Raw genomic sequence first — 18,183 nt, forward strand, 5'->3', positions numbered from 1 at the left:
TTTATTAATTTGTATTTCTTAATTAGTATTTATTATTTTTTGTTATAATTTTTGGTTGATTACATTTTAATTCAACATCAGTTTGAATTTGTTATTACTCCTCTTTTCTTACATTATCTATTTGTGAGATACCATAAGGAAATTTGTAATATTGTAATCTTTTTTGTTTTGATATAGCTTACAATACTTATTTTACATTCATAAGCTGCTGGAAAAATTCCATAAATCAGAAACCGTATTTTTTAGAGTTAAGCAAGATTTTAATTTTAGATTAACAAAAAATATATACTCACTTACTTGTTTACTTATGTTAATCATTTTCTTAAGTAGGCTCTTAAATTGAATGTTCTATAAAACATATAAATTACTGCTATTTTAATATTTCATCAGTATTTTTTATTTAATAAAAGAATTTAATGAAGAAAAGCAAAATAAAATTATGGAAAATATTTATTGTTACTAATTTTAATTAAAAAAAATCATTGCATTTAAACTTGATTAAAGCTCTAGCACAAAGATAATTTTCAAGTTTCGAGATTTCTATTTAATCTTAAATAAATCAAATAGATTTTCAATTCTAAAATTAAAGGAAATACTGTGTATTTTATGTATTTATTATCTGAATCAATATGTTGATAAAGAAAGATTAGTTAATCATTTTCTAATTATTAGTAAAATAAATAGCTTACATTTGACATTAAATATTCTCGGAATAATTATTTCAAAGGGAACACTTTTTAATTCTGATAGTTATTTATTCAATTTTAAAATATTCATAAATTAATTTTGTTTACTTTTTGCTGATCTGTTCAATTAGTTAAAATTTATTTAAAATTTAAAATTATTTATATAATTCTTATTTTGAAAAGTGATATGAATTACTGTATTTATATTTATTTAGTTAAATTAATGCTTAATTTGTTTGAGGGATTAAAAGAATACATTTTTGTGCAAATATATTGAATTTGATATATATATCCAAAATACTTTAAAAATCTTAAAAAACTTTAAAAATTAAAAGGTATTCATAATTATTTTAATATTTAACACAGTTAAAAACTAATTCTTTTTTGAAATATAGGTAGCTTAAATAAGATTAAAAGGTATTCATAATTATTTTAATATTTAACAAAGTTAAAAACTAATTCTTTTTTGAAATAGGAAGCTTAAATAAGCTATTAAATAATAAAAATTTTTTCCTTATTAAATTATCATATTCTTTCTTATTAAAAATAAGAGAAATAAAAAAATTAATTATTCTTGTAAAATCTAAATATTTTGATGAAATTATTTATTTATTTAATACTATTTTCATTTCAATTTTATTTACTAAAAAAAAGTTTTAATTTAAAATTTTTGATCAACTAAAAATAAATAACCATTATATTATTAACAACAATTTTTCATTTATGAGTAACATTTTTTAATCAAATTAATTCTATTTAGTTAAATCAAACAATTCTATTTTTTTCTTGTTAAAAAACTAATTTTTTTTGAATTAGGTAGCTTAAATAAGCTATTTAAAAACTAAAATTTATTTGTTATATTCCTTCTTATCAAAAATATGAGATGTAAAAACATTTATTATTCTTCTAAAATCTAAATCTTTTGATGCAATTATTTATTTATTACTAAAAAATGTTTTAATTTAAAATGTTTGATCAATTAAAAATAAATAAACATTATTTATAATAATTTTTCATTTTAGAGTTATATTTTTAAATCATTTATTCTATTTTGTTAAATCAAACAATTCTATTTTTTTATTGTTAAAATTTAATATATTTCGAATAAATTTAAGTTTTAAATTTGAATAATTTTTTAATATAATTTTAAAAAAATGATTTTGCATTGAAGAATTAAATATATAGAAAAATAAAGTAATAGATTTAGCTTTAAAAATAAATAGACATTTAAGGGTCGTTCATAGAAGTAAAAAATTATCAGAATAGCAGGTATATAGAGACAGTTGAATTAAGGATTCTTGTTAATTATAATTAGTTGGCAAATAGCTTAATTCGATTTTTACTCATAGTTTTATAGATAATGGCTGTAATAATGGAAATATATTTTTTCAGTATTGATTTATATTATTTCATTAATAAATTATAGGCAGGCATACATACATATGTACAGCTTGCAAAGAGATAATTGAATTTAAAAATAATTGAATAATAAAGAAAGTTATATTATTAATTAATTAATTAATTAACTAATTTGTATTTATTATAAATAACACATATAAAAACCATCAAATTATTTTTTAGGAATGTCGAAAGCTGCTAAAGCTAAAAAAAATGTACCTGTGGTTTCAAGTACATCATAAATATACTTTATTAATTAATCAAAGAGTTTAATTAGGGTTGCTTGATTTTAATTTTTATTTCTTTATCAAAAGAGCTTGAAGCTGATGCAAGAAAGGCAGCTGAGGGTGTTAATGATAATGAAAGCGAAGAATTCAAAGTAATAATTTTAGTCAAGTTATAATTAATGTTGAATATAAAAATCAGTTGAAACTCAGAAAAATTAATTGTTTGTTTTTTTAATACTTTAAAAGAAAGCAATGAGGAAGGAAGCCAGAGCTCTGGTTGAATAGTTTAATGAGGAAAAGAAGCTCTTGGCATTTTATTAGCAAGAAAGATAAAAAATAAACTACAATTGGATTATTGCGAAGAAGGAACTTGAAGATAAAAAGAGCGAATTAATCAATAAAGAAAGAGAAATCTAAGATCTTCAAGAAAATCATTTCATGACATTAAATGTTTATAAATAAAAGTAATTAAATTGTTTAGTTTGAATGCAATAAATAAATAGCTATTAAATTAATGTTCAAAATAATTATTATGTTATTCATTCAAACAAACACAAATAGTAAATAAAGAACCTTTCAAATTATTTTATTTTACTTCAATAAATAGAATTAAACACTTGCTCTTTTAGAATCAGGATTAACAAAGCGAACTTAAAAAAGATGTTGAAGTGACACTTAAGTAATTAGAAGATCAACATAGAATTAAATCAAGAGAACTTAAAACTGACGTCCGCTCTCTTAAAGTCACTGTAATTAATAATTTGAATATATTTGTGCGAAGACTTAGACAAAACAAAAGATATACTCACTTATACATAACCAAATAAATTTACATATAAACAAATAAATTAAAAGAATTTATCAACATTTTGTTGTAAAATAATAGAAAAAAGAGTAAGAAATATCTTAGTAGGATTACCTCTTTGCATTAAAATCTGAGCATGACAAATAAATGACTCTCATGCGTTAAGGTAATTTTAATTGAATTTTTTGTTTTCAATATGCTTAATTAATAAATAATAAATAAATTAATAGACTATGAGAGACAAGTTAATGATATCAAGAGAAAATATGACTTAAAAATGTAAAATTTAACTAAGGAAATGGAAGAAGCTAGAGCAGCTATGATTAAGCAATTGGAAGACAATAAAAATTAAAAGATAGCAGAAATTATTAAGGAACACACACAGAAATACAATGATATTAAAAATTATTATTCTGAAATTACAGCAACAAACCTCGATTACAGAAAAACATTAAAAAATGAAATAAAGGAACTTCAAACCAAAGATGAGGAATACAAAAAGACTCTTCAATAAACAGAGAAGGGATACAAAGAATTAAATGAACCTCTTTAGGCTTTGGGAATAGAGATTATATAGCTGAAAAAATAAGATGAAGAGCAAGAAGCTATCATTAAAGAAAAGGAAGAACTTAAATAGAAAATTGATAACTAAGAAAGACTTTTCAGAAAACTTGAATACGAATACGAAGTTAAACTTTAGTAATTCTAGTACCTAGAAAGAGAAAGGAATGCTCTTTATGCTAAATTTAATTAAACTGTCTTCGAAATACATTAAAAATCAGGATTGGAAGTAAAAATATTTTTTCAATTAAGCAAAATTTAGATATTTATTTTATTTTAAATTAGAACTTAATCTTAGAAAAGAAAGTAACTAATTTAAGAGAAGATTTAGAAATTAAAGACTTATAAATTCACCAAGTTTTAACAGCTGCTAACATCGATCCTAATTCTGTTGGTAAAAGAATAATTAATCAATAATTTAGTTTCTTAGTTAGTTAAATTGCTAAATTATTTACAAATTATTTTAATTTTTAGGATCTATCAATAAAAGTTTGGAAGAAGTTGAATCACTTAAAAATGAACTCATTTCTGAATTACAAGCACAATTAAAATAAATCAGAAAAGCTCACTCACACATGGTTAAGGCTTATGAAGGAAAACTTTCTGAATTCGTTATACCTGTAGAAGAACTAGGTTTTGATCCTTTAGTACCTACTAACACAGATTGATCCTTAAATTTTACTTTGTAGATACACATATTTATTCACTTACACACTCACATAATTATACAAACATATATTCTTCTATTGCTTAATTTATAGTTAGTCATTATCTATCTGTTGCTACTATCTAATAAATGCAATTATTTTTATCAAAATTAATTTTTCTCTAATAAAATTGTAAAACTTTTTTGTTAATTTTATATTTTAAAAATAATATTTAATATATATCCTCAATTTATCAATGGATTTATTGGTTTTTATTAAAATGTATCACTAAACATTAGTATAAGATATTTTGCAATATCTAGCTTAAAAATAAATCCTTTATGAATTAATAATTTTTTATATTTGATTGTTTAGAATATAGAATTTCTTCATTTATTCATTAAATCACTTTTATTTTACTATTTAAAAACAATGAAAATAGGCCAAATATTACAACAAAAAGTAAAATTTATGTTTGATAAACTTTTAATATGCTATGAAATAGTTAAAATAGTTTTTGTTAAGTTTATTTTTATTTATTTATTAATTAATTATGAATTAATGAAAATTGTGTGAAATTGCTTCATATAAATAAGAATTTTAACTTTTTTTAAAATTTTATTTTTTTATCATCAAAATAAATTTATTACATTTACTCCTTAAAGAGTATAAATGCAAATTATTTTTTTGTTGAGGTATTAAAGTTAAGGGATTAATAATAAATATATCTTTCAAAGCTTTTTTAAAAACATAAAGTATTTTGTAGTACATTTGATAAAAAAACTTATTTAATAAAACAAAAATAAAAAAATTAATATAGAGTCTCATCATATTATTATACAGCATATAATCATATGTGAAGATTTTTTATATTTTATTATTTTTTCTTATTAAAAAGTTAATTATGAAACATTACATCTTAGAGAAAACAAACCTTTTTAATGGAATCTAATCAAAATTAAAAATTTTTATTTTTATTTATTTGAGAATAAATCTAATTATAAAATTTAATTTAGAATTAAATTCAAGAAAAAACAAAAATTTTACATTTTTTTTGTTAAAGATTTAATAAAAAAAAAAATTATTTTATTGTTTCATTATTGCAAAAGATAAGAGATGAATGCACTTTGCTAAAATAAAATTTAAGTCCGATGCACCCTATGCACCTAATAATATTTTAGAAATAAAATATTAGTTAAAAATGAATGAACATTATAAATTTATTAAGAAAAAACAAATAAAAGTTAAATAAATAAATTATGAATATAATTAAAATATGTTCAGCTTTATAAGATGTGATTCTATCTGTATTTAAAAATAATTAAATAAATTAAAAATAAATAAATAATAATAAGAGTGAATTTATCACTTGCTTCTAAGTGCTCTTTACATAAATATATCATCTAGTAGCATAATTATATTTATATAAGATTTAATGTGAAAAGTAGGAGTTAGTTGTATGTAGTTTTTAAATTAGAAAAAAGTAAATTCATCTTATAATAAGTTAAAAATTAATTTTTATTTTTTATGCTTTTATTTATCAGTGCTAACTTTATTTGTTTATTATTTTTCTATCTTCCAAGTTATTATTGAATTGTAAGACTAAATAGTAAAAATTGGTCAATAGGAAGTATGTAAATCTTTTTAAGATAATCTATAAAGGAGGGTATGTATTTAAGCAGTCAATAAAAAGAGAGATATTTCATTTTGACCAAATTTATAAAATTATTTTTTTTTTAATATAAATTACGACACTAATTGAACTTTTAAAATAAATCTGAATGTATATTTTCTTTAAGAATATTTTTATCAAATTATTTTTTAATTTTCCATAAATTAACATTAATTAAAATGTTTAGTATTAAATTAAAATAAGTCGATAAAAGATTTGATTTATTTAAATAAATTAAAAAAAGCTTTTAATATATCTTTTGAAAATTTAGGTTTATCTCGAAAATTAAATTGTTTTTTTATTTAAATTTTTATTTTGTTTAATTTATGACAAAAAAATTAATTTATTTTTTGAGTTTTATTATATAATTTAGTAAAACTAAACACAATAATTAACATGGAATATAAATAAAGAAATAATTTATTATTTTATATATTAATTAAAATTAATTATTTTTATTTGTTAAATAAATAAATTAATTCGACTTGATTATATGTTCTTCATTCTATTTACATCATTCATTAAATATTTCAAAAATTTCTCATAGAAACTTAGCCTTTAAATTCTTTGACTTTGTTTTCTATCTATGCTTTGCATCTCTACTAGAATTCAAGAATATTATTTTGTGTTTCTTTTTTTAGGTATTCTAAAGCAGCTAAGTATGAATTCTCGATTTCTTCTTTCTTTTCTAATATATCTTCTTACATTAATTGAAGGGTTTTTATTTATTATGCTATGTTTGCCTATTTTTATAAATAATTTTCTTGATTCTTATTTTTAGATATTTATAATAATAAAATGGATTCACTAAGAGAATCTATTAAATGTTCTTTTCTTTTTTTAAGTTATTTTCATTCAAATATAAATATTTACACTCATTTTTTCTATTTTTTCTAATTTCATATTTTTTTCTTTGTTGAGACTTTATTCATTCTTTTTCTACTCATCTTCTTGATCTTGCTTAAACTTTTATATATCATTTTGATAATCTTTTGCCAATTAATCTTTGAACATCTTCAAAAGCAATTCAAGTTTTTATTCCTTAAGCTAAAACATTTCTTGCTCTACTTGCTTAGCTTTTTTAACTATCTCATCTTCATATTATTATAATTTATTTGCTACTAAAGATATGTTATCTTCTCCTTCAGGTTTCTCGCTATTCATTATATATATACACTAAAAAAAAAAATCCCTTTAATTATAAAAATATTAAATATTTCTAATCAAAGATAACAAAATTCAATTTTTAATTTTATAATTTGGAGTAATTACTTTCATAGATTTAAATCATTAAATATTCAATCAATCTTATAATTTATATAATCTATTTAATTTATCAAAACAATAAAAGCACGGAGATACTTCTTTGTTAGATAAGAATATTAAATAAGATTGTATAAGTTTTTATTTTATATTTATTATATTTTTTGTTAAGTGTTATCATTTTATCAATTAAATAGTTAGATTTATTTTTATATTTTTCCTACAATCAAATAAATTAATTTTATATTATTATTAAAGTTTATCTAATCATGATTTTTTTACATAATATTAAATTTTTAGAAGATTAACAAAAAAGCTGAAAATAAAATAATCAATATGTTAATTAATCTTTAAAAAACACAATTATTTCTAAGCTGGAAAGTTTATTTATTTATTTCTAATTTTTTTATATGCAAAATTACATTTATAATTTGTTTTTTTGTTGCTGTTTGACTGACTGATTGATTGACTGACTGACTGACCCATAAATTAATTAGCTAATTGCATGAATTTGCGATATTTCATTTAAATTTCTTCATAAAAATAATATAAAAGATAGATAAAAAGATAATAATCGGATTCTGAAACTTAAAATAAAAATATCTGATTTTCTTGAGTAATAATAAGGAATATAAAGTAAAAGCAAATGAGGAGTGTAATTTCAGAGTAGTCTCTAGCATCAACAAAAACATAGAAACTCTTTAATAATTTAATATCAAAAGGGCAATCCAAGTAATTATTTGCAATTTGAAAATCAAATGAGTTTTATTGAAAGATTTTTATGAAAGATTTAAGCAAATCCTTTTAAGCATATTTAAATCTGATATATTCATATTTTGATTAACTGTCCCAAAATATCAAACAATCTATCAATAAAAAACAGCTTATTAAATGTCTTTTTTTGTATAATTTATAAAAGGATTCCCCTTCTCGAAGGTCAACTCGATGAAGAGAGTCTTACAAAGACTTGGGGAGCATTTGGTAATAATGATTTATTTAAATTTGCGAAATTTTTAAAATTTAACTCCTTTTTGGATGTCTACGAATTACAATATAGCACCATTCAGTGCTCTTAGAATAATATAATTAGGAATGATAAACATTGCGATAATAATGATTTATATTGTTAAAATAGGTTTATATCTTTCTAGATAGCTAAGAATGGGTAGAGGTACAAATATTCCTCATTTTGGTACATTCACATTTAGTGCTCCTGAATGCAATTTGACAGTACATAAAATATTGCTTCATTCATTTTAATAAATAAATAATTAATGCATTAACTCAATTTAACTATTTTGCTTTCTTATATTGATTAATAGAATAATTTCAGATAAAAATCTAAAGAAAAACGCAATTAATTAAATTTGTTTTTTAATAAGCAATGCTTATTTAATTATTTTAAAAAAATGCAAATAAAATTTATTTATTAACTTAATTTTCATAATAAAATGTTAATAGGGTGTTACTAATCCTATTGAAAGAGATAAGCAATTCAGAGTTCCAGTATTTTTAGTTTCTAAGGAATTTGTGCTCGGTTAACCTATTAAAACTGGTATTTTCATCGATAAGCATATAAGACCTTACAACGTTTAAACCAGTGGTTCAATATCAGTAACAAAAATAAATTTCACAGAAATAGCACAATATGCTGATCAAAACAAGGAAGCTGTCAAAATTTCATTTGAAAGAATCATCAGATAATTAGCTGATTAAACCAGATAGGTATTTTAGGATATTCTTTATATTAGCTTTGGCAGCATAAATGCTTGAAGAAGAAGTTCCTATAATTTAAAAATAAATAAAAATATTTAGCTTCAAAATAAAATATAATTAATTAGTTAAAATAGTTTTAAATCAAAAAGTAAATTAAAATCAGATAATTTATATATATTTTTAGGAACATTCAAACTTTATGTGAGCTGAAATTATTTAAACTTAATTTAAATATCTAAAATAATAGAAAAGAGTCGTTGACATGGAAATTCCTGGAATTGGTGTATTCTAAGTAAGAAATAATATTGCTGCTGTTCACTTTGATGAGTACTTAATTTAAAATATCAAAGTAATATCTAACATAAAATGTATCATAAAATATAAATGAATTTAATTATAAACAAGGGTGTCCCCAAAAGACCTTTAAGTGAAAGAAAACAAAAAGGTGATATGAACTTAACTGCTGATAGATTAAGTATGTTGGAAAATACTTCAAGAATAGGAGCAGATGCTGAATAATATTTGAAAACTAAATTAGGAATTGATATTGATAATATTTCAACAAAAAGCAGACCTTTAACAGCTGTCAGAAATGCTTCTACTTCTAATTTACTTTAACCAAATAATAAAACTCTCTAACGTCCAGCCACTTCCACCACTCTCAGATAATCTGCTATTAATTTAAAGTAACCTGAATTGGGTCCATTAGAGTTTGGTTTGAAGAGACTTAAATTTTGGATTAGACAAAACTGTTTTAATGCACAAGACGTAATAAATAATTAATTTAAATGAATTTCATATTTTAAAAGATTTTCAAAAAGAAAATTTTTTTTGGCAAATAATCTTTAAAACATTATTTTTTTGCTAATTAAATAAGGCTTTCTTAGAAATGTGCAATTGTGCTTTAGGCAGAACTCGTGCTTAAAGAGTAAAAGTTGATTATAAATAGTTTTTCGAAGCTATAAATAAGATGGAGCTTGATTTAAATGAGGAATAAGTAAATTTAAAATGATATAATAAGTAAAATTAAATAAATAAATAATTAAATTTTTAAAAATTAAAAAAGATTTAAGAGTTATTTAAGCAGTTAGATGCAAACAAAGATGGATATATAAATTACACAGATTGGAGAAACACTATTAAGGATGATAGTAAATTGATTGATAAATATTTAAAAAGTAACAAGAAAATTATTTAAAATTTATAGATGATCATTTGCAGTACATAAAGGATGTTATTTACAAGAGATAATTACACACTGATGATGTATTAAAGACTATGGGATTAGACAGAGAACATCCTCCTATTAATAAATATTAACTCAAAGATGCTTTGAAGAAGCTCGATTTAACTCTCACTGACATAAAAGCTATTAGAGTTGCTTAGACTCTGCTTGGTCATGAAGAATATATCTCCATGTATGACTTAGCCAGGTCTTTTGAAACTATCGAAGAAGGTAATCTCATTCATTTATTTTTTGAATTATAAAATATATATAAATTAATTTATATTTTTTTAGATGATAAAATATTTGATCCAAGCTGGTTTAAAGATATTTTGTACAAAATTAAGCAGAAAATTATGGCTCTTGAAAATCCTAATGAGATTAGAGAATCGTTTGAAGTAGATAGATATATATCTAAAATTTATTAACAATAAAAAAATTATTTAATGTTTAAAAATAGAATTACGATGAACATAATGAAGGTATTTTAGATACTGCTAACTTCAAAACTTGCTTGATGAGAAGTCAATTAAAGCTCACAGTAAAAGAAATCAATAGAATTGTAAGATATCTTCCTAAGGTAAAAGTTAATAACATCGATTACTATAATTTCCTAAAACTCGTTGAAAGAGTTGACATTAATGCTTCAGCTCCTGATGCCGTTTCTGATATAAGCGAATTTGCAGTCAAATTAGGAAAATTCATTAAAGATAAGAAATTTACAATCCCTTCTTTCTTGAAGACAGTTAGAAGATTCTCTTTTGTTTTGGATTCCTCAAATAACTAAGATTACTTTGTCACTCTTACATAAGTAATAATATAAGTTTTGTTTATTTAAAATTATTAATATTGAATGAATTTTTTTAATATTAGATGTCTGAATTTTTGCATAGAAACGTTTTTAAGGGAAATGATAGATTAGATATTGATTTTTATGTAAACGAATTGGATATTGATTGTGATGGCTATATTAAGGAAAATGATGTTTAATCTTTCTTAAATAGATACACCTATTTCGACTAAACCTAATACACTCCTCTTAGTATGACAAGATCTCTCACTTTAAAATCTCTTGATCCTCGTACTGTTAGCATGAATACTAAAACTCTATATCCTTTTAAGGCTTTAAGCGAAGCTAAGGTCGACACAATTCTTAGAGATCTTAGAAAAAAAATGGAACTCAAAAAGATGAAAGCTGCTGAATTATTCAGTACTTTAGATGCAGATTAAGATGGATTCCTTACAATTAATGAATTCAGTGAAAATATCAGAAAAGTAACTTACTTTATAAATAATTTATTTACCATTTATTTCATTTATTTGAAAAACTAGATAATTGAGCTTTCATAACCTGCTATTGATGGCTTCTTTGCATACATGGATAAGTTGCATACTGGTATGGTAGATTTGAGCAGTTTCTTAAAAGTGATGAGAAAGAGTATAGTTACTAAAGATTAGCCAATTAAAGAAGATAATTTTGATTGGGAAAATGAAATGGTTTTCAGAATTAGATAATGGTTCAAAAAAGAAGGTATTACCGTTGAAGATTCCTTTAGAGCTATAGATTAAAATTTTAAGAGAGAAATTAACGTTGATGATCTTGAAATTTTCCTTAAGGATTGCTTGAAGGTGAAATCTGAAGAGCTAAATAAGGCAAAACTAGATAGACTCTTCAAGTTAATTGACTAATACAAGAGAGGAAAAGTTAATTTTGTTGATTGGAAGAGATTTATTATGGAAGACTTCGGATATGGTATGAACCAAACCATCATGGGAGGAAAGAAAATTGATAATATTTCTTCTTTTGATTGGAAAATTAATGCAAGATAATAGCTTGGTTTAGTTTTGACTAGAAGATTCTCTACATTAAGCCACAGCTTCGATGGTATGATTTTTAAATTTTAATTAATTAATAATTTATTTATTATTTTCATACAGTTATAAGTGGATATAGAAAGAAGTTGCTATTCTCTCACTTTAAAAAATGGGTTCAAGACACTGATGCTCTTAGAGGATTCGATCTAACTGAAAGTCTTATGCAAGAGCTATTCTCTGACTTAGATTCTCACAATAAGGGATATCTTTCTGAAAGCGATTGGGAGATTGCTTTTGGTAAATTTATTTTATTGAATATAATTAATCTGATTAAAAATTTATGTTTTATTTATAATTCAGGTGGATTTGACTGGGAACATTAAATGCATGAGGAAATTAAAGAGTATGTAAAGTAAAACTTTAAATCAATTGAAAAGGCCTTTGAATTTTTCTGTTAAGGAAACTAAAATAAGATTATTGAATAAGCAGATTTCAATAAAGCTATAAATTCTATTCTTCCCAAAAGATTTATTGATTCTGATTTGAAAGATTTATGGGTGTATGTATCAAGCGGTCAACCTTAAGTTGATTTCCACAGGTTTAAGATAGCCTTCTAGAAATACATCCCTCACTATGAAAGAACTATTGAGTATGACCAAGAAAATATGAGGCCAAAAACAGCTGGACCATTGTAAGAATTTATCCAATTTAACATCTATTTAAATTTTTTATAAAACCGAATAAAAGGAGCAGTTTGAGTAAATCAACTTCATGGAATAACATTTATGGAGCCAGCTAGTTAAATGGAAACTCTCAAAATCCCTTCGGAACCAGCAGTATCGTTGATGGTAATGAAGATGATGTTTTTGAAGAAAAATTGCTCTCTAAGATTCGTAGACTTCTTAGACCTACCATAAAATCAGTGAAAAAAGTTCTTGAATAGCTCGATGTTAATAATATTGGATATATTACTAACTTAGAATTTAGAAATGCCATAAAAACTCTCAACTTAGGTTTAGCCTAAAATGAAGTTGACTTGCTCTTGAACATTTGTGAAATAGATGGAAGAGTCAACATCAAATAATTCCTCAAATTCATCGATTTTAGGTTTAAAATACTTTTTATTTTAAGATTTTAAATTAAATTATAACTTTTAATACCAGCGAGAGTGATAAGAAAATCGTTTAAAGATCAATTCTTAAATTAAGAGAAATAACAAACCAAGTCTATACTTTCCTTCTATCTCCTAAGGATGCATTTAGAATGGTAAATCTTTTAAAAATTATTTTATATTTTATTAAAGCTTGTTTGTTGTTTAATAGTTCGATGTAGACTCAAATGGCTATTTAGACTTTGATTAGTTCTCTCAATTTATTGGTAAATTATCATAACTCTCTGGACATGACATGCTTCCTTATTCAATCATTAAGGATCTATTTGAGTATATTGACTCAAAGAAAGATGGAGTCATTGATTAAGCTGAGTGGATGGATATATTTAACAAATTTGAATATGTCCCTTAGGCTTCTATCAACAAGCAACCTTTATCAAAAGCAACTGTTTATAATCTCCAAAAGCGTCCTCAAACATCATTCAACAAATCTACTTTAAATGAGCTTCCCCACAATAAATTTAACCTAGAATATATTAGCAGTAACTATCCATTGACAGTTAAGAATGAAAAGATTCATTAGATTTCAGACAAGGAGAAATATGGCACTATGAATAAGTTCTTTGACGAAGTAGAGAGATAACCAGAATCAAAGCCAGTTTAAGATAATCACTTCAATTAAATTTTAGGTGAATGGGGTAAAACTAAAGAATTCGATAAGATCATTATTTCTATCGGAAAGAATCGTAGATTCCTTTTAGACATGTTTGGTTCCCTCTAATAAAGAAATATACCAATTACATTCGAAAGAGCTAAAGCTATCATTGGTTAGATGCTTAGAAACAGTGGATAGTCTCTTAAAGAAGAATCTTGGCCAATAATACTTAAATTTGCTGAAAGAAATGGACTTATAGATTATAAATTCCTTTTAGAAGTATATAAAGAAAGAATCAAACGTATTGACAGTCATCCAATCATGAGCAGAAATAGATCTCTTTAAAAATTCACAAGTTGATCAATCTGTCAGTTTGCTTTATGAAAGCTGCTAATCTCTTCTAAAAGCAATAAATATTACTAAAATATATAACATATCATTCAATAAATATTTGTTTTATTATATAAAATCTTTATAACGGACTAATTAGGAAAAGTCATTTCAAAAATTTTTATTTCAGTAAATTAATTATTTTTAATGATAAAAAAAAGAAATATTTGCAATTTTTGTTTGGTTAAAAAAATAATTTTATAATACACTATTAAATCACAAAAATTTTAAATATTAGAAAATAAAGTATTTTTAATGTTTTTATTGATAATTAAGTAATTTGTTTAAAATCTTAAGAAACATCAATTATTTCAAAGTATTAAATTGAAGATTTAATGATAATCTGATAAAAATTTTAATATATGCATTTTTTAATAGTAATTTATTACTCTTCAAATTATTAATAAAATTAAAAATGTATGATCAATTACTGATTAATGAATCTCAAAAATATTTTAAAAAAATTTCTTTAAATTTAATAATTTGAATTAAAATGTTTTCGAGATTTTATTTAAAATTTTAAAAATATTAAGATATATAACTTCATAAATAATTATTTTAGATATAAAATGATGTGATAGTGTATAAGATGCAATTAATGTAATGTTTTGATGATATCATGAAAAATTACTGATATATTCCAACTAAACCTATATTTGATAAATTAAAAGATAGATTAGATATTCTAAAGACAATATTAATCTGAGACGAATACAAATATAAAAAATTCATAATTTCTACTAAAAAACAAAAATCATATTTAGGAAATGGAATATCGTATGGAACTTGTTTTTGAAATTGCTGATAGTATTTTATATAATATTTAAAATAACTCACTTTCTATTATTGACTAAGCCCCTTTAGCTATTTATGTATTGAGATAATACAATCTAGTTGTTTTAAAACTAGGCTAATGGTAATATAGTCTTTCTTAAGATCTTCCTGTTATGTTTTTAGAGTCATGCAATAAAAAAATGTATGCATTTCCATCTAACTAAGGAAATTTCGGTTTAGTTTTGGGACCTTATACCACATAAGATTAAGAATAGATCTTGGAAAGCATTTTTACATAATGTAGTGATTTTGTAATTGCTACTCCTTAAGAAGAAAATTAAAACATCAACAACATCAATTAAGACTATTAATAATAACAATAGCAACCACTTTCGACTTCTAAATGGATTTAGGGTTATTTGTAGAAAGGTATCTTAATATTTTACATTTTTTGATCAGAGATTTTAATTATTTTTATGGTATTAATATATTTTTTGTACATTAATAGGTGGTGATATGATTAGAACTGGAATAATCCTAGGAGGAAATGCAATAGCATATGGAATAAAGATAGGTGGAAGACTTATAAAATCTACATTTTCTAAGCCTGAAGTAAAGGAAATCGATCCATAAACTCTTTAAAAAGTTCAAATGGCCCATGCTACATCTGATTACATTTTAACATATACATAATAATAATTAGAATATATTTTGGATAATGCTAAAAGTATTGGATAAGAAATATTCTCATAAGTAGCACAGTCATAAACTGGATAATAAATATAATAACATAAAAATTATGCAGATATTAGAAATGTAACTAAAGGCACTATTAATGCTGTAGCTTCAATTTATGATGGATTATTTGAATCATTAGCAACAATAGCTAGAGGATTTTAATCTACTACAACTTCTGTTGTAAATGCAAAATATGGACAATAGGCAGGATTACTTGTTGATCACTCAATGGATACTGTTGCAAATATAGGTAATATTTTCTATTAAGTTAACCAGTAGGCTAGTAAAGCCGTTTAAGAAGCCTCTTAAAGCTAAATCCGTAATTTTTGAATATTTATCAATGGTTATCATTAAATAATAATAAACAAAATATAAAATATTGTAAAGAAAATATATATAAATTTGGTATCACTAAAATTAGATATTTATATCCTTTTTACATTGTTAAAGAAAATATGATTAGTTATTTAACTAATGTACCTTTCGATTTAAATCTTGATGAAATATTTAAATTTTGTTTCTATACGATAAAAATATATTATTAAATATATTAAATTGAAGTGAATTTTTAACATAATAAGTGGTCATTTTTTTCTTAATGAAGTTAAAATTTACAAGAGATGAATACTTAAAAACTATTTTACAATAAAATAAATCACAACAATCCTTGCTTTTTAAGATCATTATAAGTCTTTTTGTTAAGTATATTTCCATCAGAATCTTCATATTCTTCTTCTTGATCAATGTTGAATTAAGAATATTCGCTTTCCATAGAAAGTTTATGGTGAAGAGCGAGAGCATCCTTGATAGATGTAATTTCCTTGAAGTGAATAGTATTGGGTATTTTTAAGCACTTCATACCATAACTGTGTCTCCATTCTGAGAAATGCTTTTCAAAAGCTCTTCTTCCCCAGTAACTGTAGTTACCACATATTTCACATTTGTACTCAATACCTAGCTAGTGAAGCTTGTACAACCAATATGGAATAGGCTTTCCATCAGGGCCCAAAGGCACATTCTTAGGATTGTATGGAATGTCATCATCTTCACTATCACTCTAGGGTTCAGCATCCTTTTCTTATTGGTTTTCTGCTTCAATTTCTTAATATGTTCTTTTTTAAAAATAAATTTAAAATACATCTTTTAATTAAAATAAATGATCTTTACCTTGTTTGCTTCTTTTTAACATAGAGGATAGTTTCATTAATTACCTCACCTAATTATTTTTTCAAGCCTATAATATATTATTCTAAATGAGCTAATTATTTTTTCTTTTACTCATCCTTCATGTTAATTTCTCCTGTAGTTTACTAATCTTAATCATCCTATCCCATATCAGTTTTTTCAGGAGCTCCTTCTAATTTAGACATTTTTTCTTCTTCTTTTTCAAGATTTTTTTGAGCCATTTTATGTTTCTTACCTTCTAAGTGATGGGCGAAAATACTACTGTTGGAGAATAACTTCTTACATGCTTTGCAGAAAAGTTCATTGCTTGAATAATCAATAACATCTTCATATCCTGAATTTGTCCAGCCTGGAATAGATCCTTCTTTCCAGCGATATTCGAAGTCCTACTGAATTTATCTATCAATAATGGAAAACTCAGTCAAAGGTTGAGTTTTTAAAAAGAATTCCTTCAAGTAATTAATAAGGTTCTATAAGTATTACTTATAACTTGAATATTCTTTTTATTTAAGAGCAAGAGGAATTTCGTGGAAGGCATCAAACTTTTCTAAGTACCACAAATAATCACCAATGTGGTAATCTTCAGAAAGTCTAACTTTTTTCTTTTTCTTTAAATCAAAACTTAAAAATTCATAATAAAGCACATTCATATCAACATATTTTCCTTATTATTCATCAGTAGAAAATAAAGGTTCAGAATAAGGAGGACTGAATACATTTTTTTTCAAGAATTCCTTATCGATTACTTAAATATTTTGATTCTAATGCTTTTTATAATATTCCTTAATATCCTTTAAGCGCTATTAGAAATTATACCAAATATCAGGCTATCTTGTACCAGCACTAACACTCTTTTTGCCTTCAAGGATAGCCATTTCTTCTTTCTTAACGCCATCAAAATCTTATAGTAATATTAAAGCATCCATGCATTTACTTTACTTCATTTCAATCAAATTTTTTAATTTATTATCAATGATCACCTAATCTTTAGGATTTTCAAGTTTATCAAACATGAAATCCAAAACAGTCTGATCAAGAAGTTCAATGTTTTCTAAAACACTTCTTGTTTACTCTAACCAATTCGCTGACATCTCTTGATTTTAATATTTACAATTACTTTTTTAGAATCTAATATTACACTTAAGATCTAATATTTATTTTTACTATTAAACAAAAAATCTTATTGACAATTTATTTCAAATTAACAATAACTTCACTTTTAATTCTTCTAAGATACTATTGACTTAAAACTCTTCGTAATTTAATTACTTAACAAAATTAACTATATAATAAATAACCCTCAAATTTATTATTT

The 18,183-nt window shown here is 23.1% G+C and overlaps 5 protein-coding genes across 5 annotated transcripts; 3 read left to right on the plus strand and 2 right to left on the minus strand. All coding sequences in view use genetic code 6, as the record gives it.

Annotated features, from left to right (window-relative positions):
* Positions 1-2,269: 2,269 nt before the first annotated feature.
* TTHERM_00649240 (growth-arrest-specific microtubule-binding protein) lies at positions 2,270-4,345 on the plus strand (the record flags this gene model as incomplete). The annotated part of the gene is made up of 8 exons (XM_001032318.3): positions 2,270-2,315; positions 2,399-2,463; positions 2,558-2,775; positions 2,919-3,060; positions 3,198-3,282; positions 3,347-3,906; positions 3,963-4,071; positions 4,152-4,345. The coding sequence occupies 8 exons, from the start codon at positions 2,270-2,272 to the stop codon at positions 4,343-4,345; spliced, it is 1,419 nt and encodes a 472-aa protein (XP_001032318.2).
* Positions 4,346-6,526: 2,181 nt separating this feature from the next.
* Positions 6,527-7,160, minus strand: TTHERM_00649250 (hypothetical protein; the record flags this gene model as incomplete). The annotated part of the gene is made up of 2 exons (XM_001032319.1): positions 6,527-6,739; positions 6,870-7,160. 2 exons carry the CDS (start codon positions 7,158-7,160, stop codon positions 6,527-6,529), a joined length of 504 nt encoding a protein of 167 aa, XP_001032319.1.
* A 745-nt stretch (positions 7,161-7,905) lies between these two features.
* On the plus strand, positions 7,906-14,141 carry TTHERM_00649260 (EF-hand protein; the record flags this gene model as incomplete). The annotated part of the gene is made up of 18 exons (XM_001032320.2): positions 7,906-7,991; positions 8,179-8,240; positions 8,395-8,489; positions 8,721-8,984; positions 9,223-9,324; positions 9,381-9,743; positions 9,853-9,972; positions 10,042-10,126; positions 10,183-10,431; positions 10,495-10,598; positions 10,661-11,011; positions 11,074-11,475; positions 11,533-12,085; positions 12,139-12,312; positions 12,376-12,706; positions 12,763-13,122; positions 13,179-13,281; positions 13,338-14,141. The coding sequence occupies 18 exons, from the start codon at positions 7,906-7,908 to the stop codon at positions 14,139-14,141; spliced, it is 4,608 nt and encodes a 1,535-aa protein (XP_001032320.2).
* A 680-nt stretch (positions 14,142-14,821) lies between these two features.
* Positions 14,822-16,013, plus strand: TTHERM_00649270 (senescence-associated protein; the record flags this gene model as incomplete). The annotated part of the gene is made up of 2 exons (XM_001032321.4): positions 14,822-15,374; positions 15,454-16,013. The coding sequence occupies exons 1-2, from the start codon at positions 14,939-14,941 to the stop codon at positions 16,011-16,013; spliced, it is 996 nt and encodes a 331-aa protein (XP_001032321.3). The 5' UTR covers positions 14,822-14,938.
* A 325-nt stretch (positions 16,014-16,338) lies between these two features.
* On the minus strand, positions 16,339-17,959 carry TTHERM_00649280 (splicing factor 3a, putative; the record flags this gene model as incomplete). The annotated part of the gene is made up of 2 exons (XM_001032322.3): positions 16,339-16,795; positions 16,851-17,959. The coding sequence occupies 2 exons, from the start codon at positions 17,957-17,959 to the stop codon at positions 16,339-16,341; spliced, it is 1,566 nt and encodes a 521-aa protein (XP_001032322.1).
* Positions 17,960-18,183: the final 224 nt, after the last annotated feature.

Source organism: Tetrahymena thermophila (assembly GCF_000189635.1).
Source record: "Tetrahymena thermophila SB210 genomic scaffold scf_8254644, whole genome shotgun sequence".
In the NCBI taxonomy this organism is placed as follows: Eukaryota; Ciliophora; class Oligohymenophorea; order Hymenostomatida; family Tetrahymenidae; genus Tetrahymena; species Tetrahymena thermophila.